This window comes from Nanorana parkeri, unplaced genomic scaffold (genome assembly GCF_000935625.1).
Source record: "Nanorana parkeri isolate BGI_ZX_2015 unplaced genomic scaffold, ASM93562v1 scaffold199, whole genome shotgun sequence".
NCBI lineage: Eukaryota > Metazoa > Chordata > Amphibia > Anura > Dicroglossidae > Nanorana > Nanorana parkeri.
This window is the reverse complement of record NW_017306467.1, coordinates 1,162,791-1,177,844: the sequence shown is the minus strand read 5'-3', so window position 1 is coordinate 1,177,844 and position 15,054 is coordinate 1,162,791. Positions and strand designations below refer to the sequence as shown.

The window sequence follows — 15,054 nt, the reverse complement described above, 5'->3', positions numbered from 1 at the left end:
AATACTGGTTACTGTAAATCCAGCCTCTGCCATTGTGAATGATGCAGTTCCTCCCAGATACCTGGTGATCCTGCCAGGTCCTCTTCTCTTTATTCTGCCCACCCAAATACGGAAGCAGATCCGTGCTGGTGCGGTCAATGTACGTTTTTTGTTTTTCTGAAGGCCATGCCAACGCACGGCGTGCCTACATCTCTCATAATCAGATTAGTTGGCACACCCCCCTCGCTCAGTCCTGCCATCTTGATTTTCAGTGGCTCCCAGCTGGAGCCTCGCTATAAAAGGACAGCAGCCACTTGTAGCATACAGCAGCAGCATTGAAGAGAAGAGGAACACGTGTCTGGTGGAACCAGCATACACAGCGGGACCTGCCATTGCCCCAGCTAACAGGAAGATGTTGTGTGGTCACATGACACAAAATAAAAGTTTATAAAAAGGTCTTAAATGGTTATATTTAAAAAAAGAAGCTATTGTGGTATGGTATACCAGTAATATTTACTGTGTTATTATGTGCTTTACTTAATGTGCGTTCAAATATACTTTAGGCTACATTCACATTGGTGACCGGGGGTGGCTAAATACCATTGCATTCTGTGCTATGATTACATACAAACTAGACATTTAGCTCATTTAGCTGTTAGTGTGCAGGCACAATCTCTGCAGATACGCCATCCCTGGAATCACTGGGGGGAATTTATCAAAACTGGAGCAGACAAAAATTAGAGCAGCTGTGCATGGCAACCAATCAGCTTCTATCTTCAGTTTGTTCGATAAAGATTTGAAAATGAATGAGAAATGCTGATTGGTTGCCATGCAAAGCTGCTCCAGTTTTGATAAATTCCCTTCACTGTCTGCATGTCCAGGGTTGGACATGGGATCTATTCGCATGAGAACAATCGGTAACACTGGTCATTGACAGAGTACAAATCTGGCAGCTGCCGCCGTTCTTCACACGCTCAGTAGAGGACAAGTTATGAAAATTGAGGCAGACAGAATCTGGAGCAGTTGCCTGAAGCAACCAATCAGCTTCTATCTTCAGTTTGTTCAGTTAATCTTTGAAAAAGAAAAAGAGAAGCCGATTGGCTACTATGGGCAACTGCTAAAGATTCTGTCTGCTCCAGTTTTGATCAATTCCCCTCCCAATGAGTGGTAACAGCAGCGGCAGGTGTGAGATTTGTACGCTGTAGAAATCAATGGCCAGTGCCGCCGCCGCTGCCGTGATCCCTGGTAATGCTCATCCACTCCTTGCCGTCTGTGTATATGAATAGGTATTTTCATCTTTCCATTTCATTTCCTTCCTTATTTCACTGAGAAGTTGCTAATACACAAGTAAAAAACAAGGTGAAACCTCAGAATATGGAATCCTGCATAAACAGTGTGAAAGTATTTGAAAGATGTAACCCTGAGGTAAAAATGTGGTGATCACATCCACACTAGACACTGCCTAGTGAGACTCCATTATCGTCACAGCACCTACCTCAAGAAAACAATACATGTGTCACAATGACACACTTTAAAATGACTCCAATGAAGAGCTCACAAGGGAGATTTCATGATTCACGCTTGTGCTTAAGCGGCCATTGTTGGTAGACTAAAGACAGCATGTCCCATGATTTTTTTTTTTCCAATAGAGACAAGACAGACAAAGCAACTCAAACACAAAAGCTGAACACAGACCCTCATTTTAAAATCTGGCTGTACACACAATTTCCCAGCATTTAGAAAAACATGTATACCGAAAAACATTGATATAACTTAAAAACTTTAATTAAAAAAAAATATATACACACACACCCTCGCAGTCCACACACACTGCAAGGGTTAAAAGGAGAACTATGAGGCGAGTGCTTTTCACTCACCTCATAGTTCTAGCCGACCTGTGACAATGAGACTGTAGCTTGCGGTATACTGAGCCTAGGGTGACGGGAGGACGCTAGTTTGTGTCCTCCCGTTACCCTAAGGAGAACTATGGGGAAAAGACTTAACCCCATAGTTTTCCTTTAAAGGCTTGCCAAGTCTAGGCCAGGGACCGGCAACTCCGGCCCTCCAACAGTTGTGGAACTACAAGTCCCATGAGGCATTGCAAGGCTGACAGGCATGTTGTGAATTGTAGTTAAAGCACAGCTGGGAAGCTGCCCACTCCTACTTTAGGGATAGAGGAATAAGCTTGAATACTCACCTTATTCCTTGCCCTGGCAGGCTTCTGGCACTCATCATTTCCCTCCGACGTTCTAGTTTGTGGGTGGGACCTTGCCATGCTCACAGACAATGCAGGACTATTGGTCCTGCACTCAAGAGTATGACCACAGGCCAGAGCGCCTTAGGGGAGTGACTTCAGGGAAACGTTTCCACAGCGTGGAGGAAGCCTGCCAGAGGAAGGAATAAAGCTGGCCCTACACAGAGTGAATTACGGACGGTTCTTGATGAATTTCCTCTGTGGGAAATGTTCTGGTGCCCGGAGTATGGCTTAAACATTTTAGGGGTCATATACAAGGATGTTTGTGATGTGTCTGGCATGCATTTACTATGACGTCTAGAAAGGTCTAAAAGTAAAGCTCAAACTGACCTCTTATTCATTTAAAAGCCCGAATGCAGCCAATGCAGTGCAACCTGCATAGCGTGAGGAAGAGAAAGCCTCTGTTGGGTTTGTATTACAGTGCTGGGACACCATGACAAGAAATGAGATTTTCAACAAGGCAGCCCGACAATCAAATCAGGACAGAGATTCCAAACGTTCCCCAACGTATAAAAAATAAATCGTTCAGGCCTACACTGAGGTTTTAAATGCCCAAATATGTCAAACACAGAATATTCAGACCTGGACGTTAGAAGGCAAATAAACAATTGTTATAGATTACATACTTAACTCTTCGGCTTTTATTGTTGGAGCACATTCTCACAGGATTACGAGCGCCCAGCTTTCCCGGGAGGCACCGTTGAGGCATGGCGTTGTCACGGATGCCTCAGGAAGGGCCCCAATCCAAGATAAGTGTTTTTACATTTTTCTTTAACAACGACTCAATTTTTGCCACCCTTTTGTACATTTATTTTTCTTATTTGGGAAGGGGGGGCGCCTTCATTTAAGCAGACCTTGCATTAAAATGTAACTCACGTCATACTCAGCCCAAAGTAGGCCTTTATGTTGGTAAAATCACTCACTAGGAATATCCAGGTCACCTTAAAGGGAACTCTACCAATAAAATTCCCAAAGCCATTTACTGCTGGTGAGCATTTAGAAAACTGTTGACATCTACAGCAGGAATATACCTGCTGTAATCAAAGCTAGAACACTAACCTCTATAGTAGTGCAGCATCTCTCAACCTTTTTTCAGTAGTGGCACCCTTTAAAAGGATGCAAAATGTCGAGGCATCCCAGTCTAAAATAAAACCAAGTGGACACTCCAAAATCTATCACAGACCCTTACAAGATTTTAAGGGGAAAGCCCACAAAAAAAAAAAAAAAGGGAATGTTCCCCCACTTCACAAAGAGAAGCCCCACTTCTTTTAAATCAGAGTCAACCCCTCTCACACTAGGAGCCCCTCTTTACATCATCAGGAGCCCTCTGCACCTGACACATTTCACACATGATGCTGTGTGAAAATTTCCAGCCACCCTGATTGAGAAAGAATATACTAGAGGTCCCAGAATATCTTGTTCAGGTCTCCATGCTGATTGATAGATTTGTAACGCACTGTATCGGGAGCCAATTCTCTGAATGTCTCAGGGAAAAAGGCAACTCTTGTGTTGGGTGAACGATGGGCAATTTCTACCAGCTTTTAAACAAAACAGTTTGATCATCTCAAGGTTTAAAGAAAAAATGTTGGTGGTAGGTTTCCTTGACTGAATTTGGTCGGTTGTACATTCTAAAATGGAGGGTTGAAGTTGCCACATAACTGCCTACTTTGATCAACATTAGGACCCAAAGCTTCCTCTGGACTGTGCGGACTTATGGTGACCTTTCTGTCCAATGACCATCATTTGGTCCTATTTTCCAGCTGTGTACAGCAGTCATCATGTTAGAAGAAGGGCTGAGTGGGGTAGCTTTGTAATTATTTACTAACCCCGTGCCCAGCTGCTCTATGGCATAGAGACAATCAATGTACAAGATTCCACCAGTAACGCCCACTAGAGCCAGGCATTGGAGTAAGAGGGATAACTCTATGGCTGCTGTAGGGTATGGGCAACTCTATATATAGTGTCTGTGGTTGGGGCTCTGTATGTATGGCGGCTGTTAGGTGATAAAACACCCATAAACACAGCTGTTGTGTATGAATGCGATGAAAAGGGGGAGGGTTATACGCCTTCATTGGATTGTATATATACACAACTGATATGGAGGGTAAGAATGGCATAGCCCAGATCAAAGCCCTTGCTGTGGCCTTTATATATTTTAGTAAGATTTCTGGCATACGGACCTGAAACTAAAAAACATGATCATGCCTAAGCAGTACCCTAAAAATGTTTATCTTTTGTCTTGGATGCCTCCTGAAAAACATGACTGCACTTTCTCTGTCTAGCCACACCAGTGGCTAAAGCATCAAAGCTGTATATCTGCAGTGTGAGATCATCCAAGACAGATATACAGCTCCAGTTTCAATAGATTTAGAGTAATATTTGGTGTCACCACTATGCTGTTCATGGTTCTCCTAGCTGAACTGGGGCCTGTATCTGAGGACCTGCAGTGCAATCATCTCCCTGCTTTTTTCAGCCTGTAGATATGTGCTTCCTCCATGGCTCCCGTTGCTTTTTGATAATTATACCTCCATTCAGGGGGATCAGCTCCGACATAAGTAAGAAAAGCCCTGCTGCTTTACCAAAACGTCCACATGCAGAACAAGTCATGGTAAGTTAGTAGTAGGTAAAGATCAGCTGCAGGGAGCCTACAAGCAATAACGAGGACTACTGTCATCCTTAGCCCCCTGGTATCAGTTGTGACTGGTACACTTGAGAACAAAGCGATTCCTTAAACAACTCAAACGCTATTTTTTTATGTGAAAATGCACACATACAATTTCGTGCAGTTCGATTGTGGAACTTGAAAGCACAGCTCTGCAGATCCTCCTCCTGAAACATGCCAGCAATGGCCTTCGCACATTTATATATCAGCAAAGCAGAAATGGATTTGTATTACTCATTGTGCAGACTGTGAAAGAATGCTAAAGGCTACTTCTAAAAAGGACATGGAACAAATTGATTACATCAGCCATAAAGCCTGCACAGACACACAACACTTCTCAAATCTAAATGTCAGAAGTACATCGGGCTCGTTGGCAATAAACAGAACTAGGCAGGATTTCACATGATTTTAGACCAGGATTATTCTAAGTTATTTCATGTTGTTTCCACTTAGAATACACAATAAGCAGCATGGATCAGACATTGCAGGGCAGAAAAATAATCGTGCACCCGACATTTTCATTAAATGCAGTATGTTCTATTCAGCAAAAACATGATCAGAAGCAAGTCAGATTAAATAAGCCACCAAACTAAAGTAAGGTCTGACCTACTACCACTCATACAATTGTGTACAGATCCTGCCATTAGAGCAAAGCAAAGGACCTCCTTCGGAAAATCCTAGTTCCATGGCTGTCCCTGGCTTCAGTACTGACCTGGAATAAGCATGTGGACAAAATTAAATACAGAATTCATGGGGTTAAGCTGGCCAAACACCTGTGCATTTCTTTCGCACAACCCGTGAGCTGAACGAAACAAATTGATGGGATTCCTCATCAACACAAACAGCGCGTCGACTGAGGAATCGCCGCTGTTTGCATTGAATTGGCACCTGTCAGAATACCCGACTAGAGAGGGCAGATCATTAGCTGCTGGCTCTGATCGCACAGAGAGTTTCCAGCAGGCTCCTGGGAATGTGTGGGAATGCCGGCTGAAAGGAAGCCGACAGCCACACACATTGGTGTGAATTTCATTATGGCTTGGCCAGCTGATTTGAAAAATGTTCCGGAGGGCTTGGCAGCGAAAGGGTTAAAGATCAGCTGAAATTCGGCCAGTGTATGAGCACCTTAAGGCTGTCCAATTCAGGAGTCAACAGGATTTAGAATTGTAGAGCCAGTTCCATTGAAACCAAACGGAGAAAACCTCTAAAGGTGCCCATACACTGCTCGATTCTCGTACGAGAATCGCGGGAAATCCCGCGATCGTACGAGAATCGAGCAGTGTGAACGAAGACGTGCGACCGTTTCTACTGTATGGTCGCATGTCAAGGAGCATGTTAGAAAACCAGCCGAGAAACGTACGATTTTCGGCTGGTTTAAACGGTGCTCGGGAGACAAATGCCGAACGGGCCAGTGTGCGCATCGCAAGGCCGCCCCCCTCAGGGGGGCGGGCTTGCGATGATCAAGAGTGCAATCTGCCTGTCCAAGATGGGCAGATCGTAAGTTTTTTTAATCACTTTACAACCATTGCAAGACTAAGGTCTTGCGATGGTTGTACAGTGTATGGCCACCTTAAAGCTAGGCGTCAACTCTCATTTTTAAGGAGCACTGGCTACCTAGCTCCTGGGATTTTTCCAGCCCTGGCATAAGGTGTCACATGGGCAAACGTTATGAACTTAAATCTTCATTTAATATACAGGAACATATCAGATCACCAAAAAGCATCCACTCTATCAACATAACACTACTAACATATGCATTTAGTTCACCCAGAATATGCAAAAAAATTATAATTCCCATGACCAGTTCTTTAAATGTCATCTGATCTTCATTTAGACCACAAAAGTAAATACAATGTTATTAACGGCAAACCTATTTTGAGTGAAACATGCAGGCTGCTTCTGCTGACTTCCGTTTGAAAATGCAAGTGCCCGGTGGTCTGTCTATGGCTTTATAACTACAAGTCGCTGACCCAAAACACGTATGCAGAAAGTGAAGTCAGAGCTCCATGGCTTGGATCAGCAGGACAAAAACACATTGACACCGGCACTCCATCAGCAAGTAGAATACGTCTATTTATTGACGTACATGCAAAACAATATAGTACACTTAAAAAGGACATGGAACAGGCAAAACAAGTCTTGTTTTGCCTGATGAAGGGGATCATGTGTGTCCCCGAAACGTTGCACTAAGTGTACTATACTGTTTTGCATGTACATCAATAAATAGACGTATTCTACTTGCTGTTGGAGTGCCGGTGTCCATATCTTTTTGCATTATTTTGACGGTGGCCATCCGTCGACTACTGAGCACCCAGGATACTTTAATGGACGAGCGGGATTGCAGGAGTGCAATGGGTACATGTATTGTAACTGGATCAGCAGGACGGCCACACATCTAGAATTTCCAGAAAGCGGTCAGCAGTGGCAGCCCCCATCCTTTTCTCAGTACACGTTTCCTTTCACAAACAACAGTTTACATTGTTCAGAAAAGATCTAGCCATCTGTTTAAAGGAGAACTATGGGGTTAAGTCTTTTCCCCATAGTTCTCCTTAGGGTAACGGGAGGACACAAACTAGCGTCCCCCCTTCACCCTAGGCTCAGTATACCGCGAGCTGCGGCTCGCGGTATACCGAGACGCCGCAGTATCCCGAGAGCAGCTGCTCGCGGTATACCGAGATGCCGCAGCTGAAGCGGATCCCGACAATTGTGCCAGGATCCACCCAGCTGCGTGAGTGACAGCTGGCTCTGCCTATCTAGAGGCAGAGCCAGCTGTACCCGCCCCCTCCCCGTCCGTTCCGCCAGTCAGCGCTGGCGAATCCAGCCCCTCCCCTGTCACGGCAGAGAGCCGTGACAGGATCAAGAGGTGAGCGAACGCCGGTATGTGTTCGCTCACCTCCCGATCTACTGAGCCGACCTGTGACAGTCTCATTGTCACAGGTCGGCTAGAATTATGAGATGAGTGAAAAGCACTCACCTTATAGTTCTCCTTTAAGCAATCAAGGTATTTTATCAAAGTGGTATTTGGGCCATAAGGATAATTCAATTAAATAGGGTAACTGGATTTAGGAATTCAAATCAATGGGTCAGAAGTTTCACTTAGTTTGGGCATGTCAATTTTGAAAGAAAAAAAAAAAAGGTGTCTTCCCTTTCAGAACAGAATTCTGTTGAGGTGCAATGTGACCCAATCAAAGGAGATCCTAGATGACCTCAGAAGAGGTACTTATAAAAAGCGATGCAATAAGATTTCTAAAGACCTGAAGAAATTCAACACTGTTGCTACTGTCCTGTAGACACGCTACAAATATCAGTGTGCACCATACCATTCACAACAGGAAGGATTTATATGCATCACTAACACTACATAACACCTCAGTTCATCAGCCTATCAAAAGAAAAAACCCAGAAGAATGACAGGTGTTTATGGGAGGTTACAGCAGAATCGAAAACTTGCCAACCGCCTGGTGTTTGCTGAACGATATCTGGATGTTCAGAAGTACTGATAAAATATACCACGTGCATAGATGAACTCAAGGTTCACAAAGCTCGCAATCATTGATGGACCAATTCATTCCAAGTGGTATAAGTCACGGCAACAGGACTTGCTGTATTTTTCTTGAAGACGTTTCACTGGTCATCTGACCAGCTTTCTCAATTCAGAATGACTTGTACAAGAAATTATCTGGGAGTAAATATGGCGAGTGTTACTCCAATCCACATACTCTGTTAAACTGCCCACACACCTTACAATAATCTGCAGATTTTCTGTGGTCAGATGGAAAAGGTGCAACAGATTCCTCCATCTACACTTAAAGGAGAACTATGGGGTCAGTTTTTTTCCCCATAGTTCTCCTTGGGGTAACGGGAGGACACAAACTAGCGTCCTCCCGTCACCCTAAGCTCAGTATACCGCGAGCTACAGCTCGCGGTATACTGAGACGCCGCACCTGGAGCGGATCCCGACTTAGATGACGGGATCCGCCCAGCTGCGTGAGTGACAGCTGGCTCTGCCTATCTAGAGGCAGAGCCAGCTGTACCCACCCCCTCCCCCGTCCGTTCCGCCAGTCAGCGCTGGCAGATCGGAGCGGGGAGAGGGGAATCCAGCCCCTCCCCCTGTCACGGCAGAGAGCCGTGACAGGATCGAGAGGTGAGGGAACCCGGTATGTTTTCCCTCACCTCCCGATCTACTGAGCCGACCTGTGACCGTGTCATTGTCACAGGTCGGCTTAGAACTATGAGGTGAGTGGAAATCACTCATCTCATAGTTCTCCTTTAAATGTGTGGATGGAGTAATCTCCACCTGGGCTAATCTGATGCACTTTTTCCATCTGACCACAGAAAATCTGCAGATAAATTGTAAGGTGTGTGGGCACCTTTAGTCACAACCAGGTGTTGATTGCATTTGCATAATCGGAGATAGGTGTTAGGGCCTGTTCACATGATTTTCAGGTCCGGACCAGGTGCGGATCTGCAGGCGCGGTGCTACTCATGCAGTGCGTTTTTGACACGCTTTCGGTCCAGATGCTGACAGTTTTGTGTTTTTTCCAAGCCGTGGGGCTGTCAGTATGCAGATTCTTCCTCTGAGGTCACTTCCGCCCTCTCGGAACATCTACTTCCCTTTGTGTATGTAAAGCTGGTGATCAGACATGTATCACATGTTTGCAGGCATGTTGATGGTGCTGGCTACAGCAATCTGCAGAGAACGAGCTCGCAGGAGACGTCGTTATTGGGTACACCCGATCTTGAGGCTCCGTGACTCCAAGGGCCAGTTTTGGAGTTTGTATGAGGATTTGCGAGCACACCCGGATACATTTTTTTTCTTTACCCGTATGTCCATGGAAAGGTAATGGGCATGTTCAAAATGTTTGCAGTTCATGTCTTTACCTCTTTTTTTTTTTTCTTAGTTGCATTGCGTTCCCGTTGCGTTTCTGCCGCGTTCGTGTGTTTCCTGACCAGACAAAATGTGACATGCAGTATTTTTTCTGTCGTAACCTGAACGGACTGCGCACGTGAGAACTGTAGCCCATAAAACACATAGGGATACATTGGGATGCATTTTTAGTGCAGGAGCGTACGGATCAGGTCAGCACAGAAAACGGACGTCGTGTGAACAGGCCCTTAATAACCTGCCCAGAGAGAGGTGGTAAAACACTCTCTCTGGCAGGTTAATAACACCTCCTAGACTCCAATTATGCAAATGCAATCAACACCTGGTTGTGACTAACAGATTATGTGGATTGAAGCGACATCCACCATATTTATTCCCAGAGAATTTCTTGTACAAGTCTTTCTGAATTGAGAAAGCCGGTTGGATGGCCAGTGAAACGTCTTCAAGATAAATACAGCAAGTCCAGTTGCCTTGACTTATTTTTTTCCAGATACACCATGACCTGGATGAATGAGAACCTTCACAGACAAGTGGTATCAGTAAATTTCACAGCTAACACGGCATCTGTCTGTGATCTAAAGTTTTTAAAGTTGGGTCATGTAACACAACAAGGATCCAAAAACGGAATACTTGGTCAACAGTGTCCCAAACAAAAGAAACGCTTTACTCTATAATGACGCAATCAGATTCCTGACCTCAATCCTATAGAAATGCTCCGACAGGATGTGAAGTCGGCTCTTCAAGGAGAACATCCTAAAATGATATAGGTGCCGAAACAACTTTGTAAGGACTACTGTCGAGGGGCTTTAGTTCACTTCAGAACGGCTTCTCTGCCCATACAAGTCTATGGGAATGCAAAAGCAAATTGAATCAGGTCACATATACTGTACCTGCAAGGAATTCTGAATATCACAAGCATCTCAATCTGATATCAAAAGCTTGCTGCATTTGCCCATGGAAGAATGTTGACACAGGCCCTAAAGAGAATTGGGTCACAATCCCTCCTCCTCCTAACTGCAGCACAAATCTTATCAGCATCTTTACACTGAAGACGGAATAGATGCTATTCACATATCTTATCATTAATGATCTGGATTGTTTAAAGTGAACCTTCACTGCCCATGTCCACTTTAGCTCCCTACAATCCCCCCGCCAGCCTAGGCAAGAATGACGTCTCTTTACTCCCTTAGCCAACCTGTCCACGTCATTGGGGGGCAGCTTTAGAGCCCAGAAGAGACACTGGGCCCCAATGACATCAGAGATAAAGAAAGAGGCACAGGACCAGGGCAGTGCCAGGGGATTGGTGAATCACAGCAGGTTCACATCGCAGCGTGCAGTTCTAGAGCAGGTGAAAAAACTGCAGCAAGCACTATTTTACCTGCTCTGGAACGCATGCAAATGCCTGGAACGCACTAAAAGCCCATTTTAAACTGATATATATATATATATATATATTATTTTATTTTATTTTTTTACCAAAAACGACCCGGAACGCATCAAAAACACGGCACAACCCACTGCACTGAGTGTGCAGAAACCTGAGCGGATCTGCTCTGCATTTGGTGTGAACAAGGCCTAAGAGGTCACCAAATTCTATTCCGACCTGAGAAAACCAGCCTGTGACCCACTGATCTGACATCTCCATGGGTGGCATGACTGAGCCACCAGACCCAGCGCTGGTATGATAATAGACGCCGGCAGGCGTCACAGCTGACAGGCTCATGACCTACATTTCATGAAATTAAACTCATGTGATAAAGCTAGCAGTAGGAAGTCACATTCATCCAGACTTGCTCTACAGCAGGGGGAGGCAACCTCAGCACTCCAGCTGTTGTGGAACTACAAGTCCCATGAAGGCACTGAAAGCCACAAGCATGACTCCCAGGGGCAAAAGCATAATGGGATTTGTAGTTTCACCACAGCTGAAGTACCAGAGACACATAACTGAATGAAACAGCAACGCGATGACGTCGCACTTTACTTTTGCAATACAATCCCTACTCCAAAACCATTAAGGTTGCCACACATATTGCAATCTGACTACAATTGCCACTTACCAACAACTATGTAGTGTGAGGGCCTACCTGAACAGGCCAGTCAATGTATAGCGAGGGCCTACCTGAACAGGCCAGTCAATGTATAGCGAGGGCCTACCTGAACAGGCCAGTCAATGTATAGCGAGGGCCTACCTGAACAGGCCAGTCAATGTATAGTGAGGGCCTACCTGAACAGGCCAATCAATGTATATCCAGTCAGGTATTCCCAGGTACATCTAAAGCAGGGGTAGGCAAACTTCGGCCCTCCAGCTGTGGTAAAACAACAAATCCCAGCATGCCTCTGAAAGTCATGCCTGTGGCTGTCAATCTTGCAATGCCTTCTGGAACTTGTAATTCCACAACAGCTAGAGGGCTGGAGTTTGACTACCCCTGATCTAACGCATGCGATCAAATCCAAATTGTAATGCTTTAGCATCCCACTCTTTGGACACCCTGAACACAATCTCTGGAATTCATAAAGAGTGTCACTCACTAGAAATCTGCCTCTCCTGCATGCACCCAATGGCACAACTTTGTGACAGATTTCTGTAACAGTCAGTAAGGTTTATAGAAATCTGTTGCAGAATTCCCGCAGACAGAATTTTGGCTGGGACACAATATTTACACGTGTGACGCCATTTACTCCAACATGGAAGTGGTTTTATTTACCTCCACTTTTCTTATCAACGAATTTCTAGATAAATTTGTCACAGCCATAGCGCCAGAAGGTAAAAGTGTCTCACATAAGAACTGCCTGAATCTGTTGAATTTGGTGCATGACTTTCAAATAATGGCCACAATGTCAGAGAATTATTGTAAATGCTTTATTGGATTGCCCCCAATTATCTGACCCTAACACTAAAAAACAAACTAACATTTCCCATGACCAGTGACACACTTATCTGAGCCCCCCTTACTGACCCAATTTGTGATGAGATTTACTCTCCGGCCCCACTAGTGACAACCATACTTGGTCCACATGTACACTGTGATCTATACATAGCTATGGATTGTACTCTAACCTCAATAGACACCTTGATTTCATGATGAACTCTCCAACCCATCATAGACCAATCCATTCCAAATCAATTCCCACCTAGTGCCACACTCACACTAATGGCCCCAATTCATAATCTGGTCTTCATAGATGAACTACAACTGATATATAGGAGCTGAACAACGACCCATAGCAGTGATGATCAGGTAAGTATGACACTGATGTGACCCCAGACATACAGGCTGACCCCTATTGAGTGACACACATTGGATCTGGTAAGTATGACACTGATGTGACTCCAGACATACAGGCTGACCCCCATTCAGTGACACACATTGGATTTGGTAAGTATGACACTGATGTGACCCCAGACATACAGGCTGACCCCCATTCAGTGACACACATTGGATTTGGTAAGTATGACACTGATGTGACCCCAGACATACAGGCTGACCCCCATTCAGTGACACACATTGGATTTGGTAAGTATGACACTGATGTGACCCCATACATACAGGCTGACCCCCATTGAGTGACACACATTGAATCTGGTAAGTATGACACTGATGTGACTCCAGACATACAGGGTGACCCCATTCAGTGACATACATTGTGATGATCTGGTAAGGGACACTGATGTGACCTCAGACATACAAGCTGACCCCATTGAGTGACACACTGATGTGACCTCAGACATATAGGCTGACCCCATTCAGTGACACGCAGCCCCCACTAGTGACACAGATTTCACACGCACCCACAGTGACAGCTTGGCGATCTGCAGTGACAAGCACACCGGGGGACAGCCGACAGTCTTCAGGCCACTCTCCAAGGGAAAATGTCAGCATGCTCCTCCACTCACCGTTTACCGTCCACTTCGCTCTTAAGCAGGAAGCCGTACTTGTCGGTCCTCCTCTCCACGGTGAAGCCGTTGATCTCGGAGTCGGAACCAACAGACTCGAGTTCCGGATCGCTGAGGGTCTCCCTGGTGCCACGCATGCTGGCGGAGGGAGACACACTGCCCTCCTTGGGGCTCCGCGCCATCCCGGCTCCCCTCCACCACTTCAACACCAAGGAACCATCACCTCTACCCCGGCCCCTCCGCACTTCTAGCTCCAATCTCACTACAGCAGCAAGCACCTCCTGGGGCCTCACTAATTGCCCTCCCTCGTTTCCCCTTGCCCAATCAGCGCTCAGCGTGCAACACGTACAGCCAATGCCTGTGGGCGGCCGATCCCAGCGAACGAATCGCACACGAGAACGCTCTGTCAATCAAATGAGAATCCCGCAACACACAACATTAATCATTTTCCATCCCATCACCTTAGCCAGCCAATCACGAAAGGCTGGAACTGGCTTCAGCCAATCGCTGCCTAGAGTCCTAGAAGTCGAGTTGTCAATCCGTGTGACGTTCCCAGTCTGGCAGTCGCGCTCCAGCAGAACCCAGTAAACATTCTTGTGCTGTCACTTCATGTAGGTCCGCCCCAATAAGTATTATCCGTCAACGCTGCTCCCTCCCAGCTCCTGGATCCTGTTAGACTAGCTGGAAACTTGCTTGGAACAACAACACTTGATGTACTATGTACAGGACTTTAATCTTAACCAGAACATCACCGGAGGACAGGAATCTGGAGGAGTGGAGGGATTTCAGCTAAACTGATTTCACTGCTAACGAATCTTCACCACATCCGAACCTCGGTTTCACTCATTGAGCTGCTTAGAGAAATTTGCTTTTAAAAAATATAGTAAGATGTTCAAAATGAAATTCAGGGGACATGCTATTGCAAGGGTGGGCAACTCTGGCTCTCAGAATCCCATCATGCATCTGTCTCTAAGCCACACCCTCAAAATAACACTCCCATTTTTTTTAGCCACACCCACAAAATCACACCGCTATTTTTAGCTATTTTTAGCATGCCCTTAAACAATTGGTCAATTTGGGACAAGAAGCACTATGGGGGGAATTTATCATAGCAATTGCGAGTGTTTGAACTCGCATATGGTCACATGGGATATATTTGCGCCAGATTTATGTTGCTAGTGTAATGTTGTTCATAAATGAGGTTTAATAGACTCCAGGAAAGAAGACTCGTAACTCCAGGCAAAAAGCTTAAAGGAGAACTATGAGGTGAGAGATTTTCACAACCTCACAGTTCGAGCCGACGTATGACAATGAAACTGTCACAGGTCAGCTTTATAGATTGGGAAGTGAGCGAACGCATACCATCACTCGCTCACTTTCCG

At 45.4% G+C, this 15,054-nt stretch overlaps 1 protein-coding gene across 1 annotated transcript in view; it reads right to left on the bottom strand.

Annotated features, from left to right (window-relative positions):
• The window catches only part of TBC1D10A (TBC1 domain family member 10A), an 85,291-nt gene extending 71,300 nt beyond the window's left edge, over positions 1-13,991 (bottom strand). The window contains exon 1 of the mRNA XM_018555514.1: positions 13,673-13,991. Coding sequence (XP_018411016.1) covers positions 13,673-13,854 — 182 coding nt within the window. The 5' untranslated portion in view covers positions 13,855-13,991. The remainder of the gene's footprint in view (positions 1-13,672) is intronic.
• Positions 13,992-15,054: the final 1,063 nt, after the last annotated feature.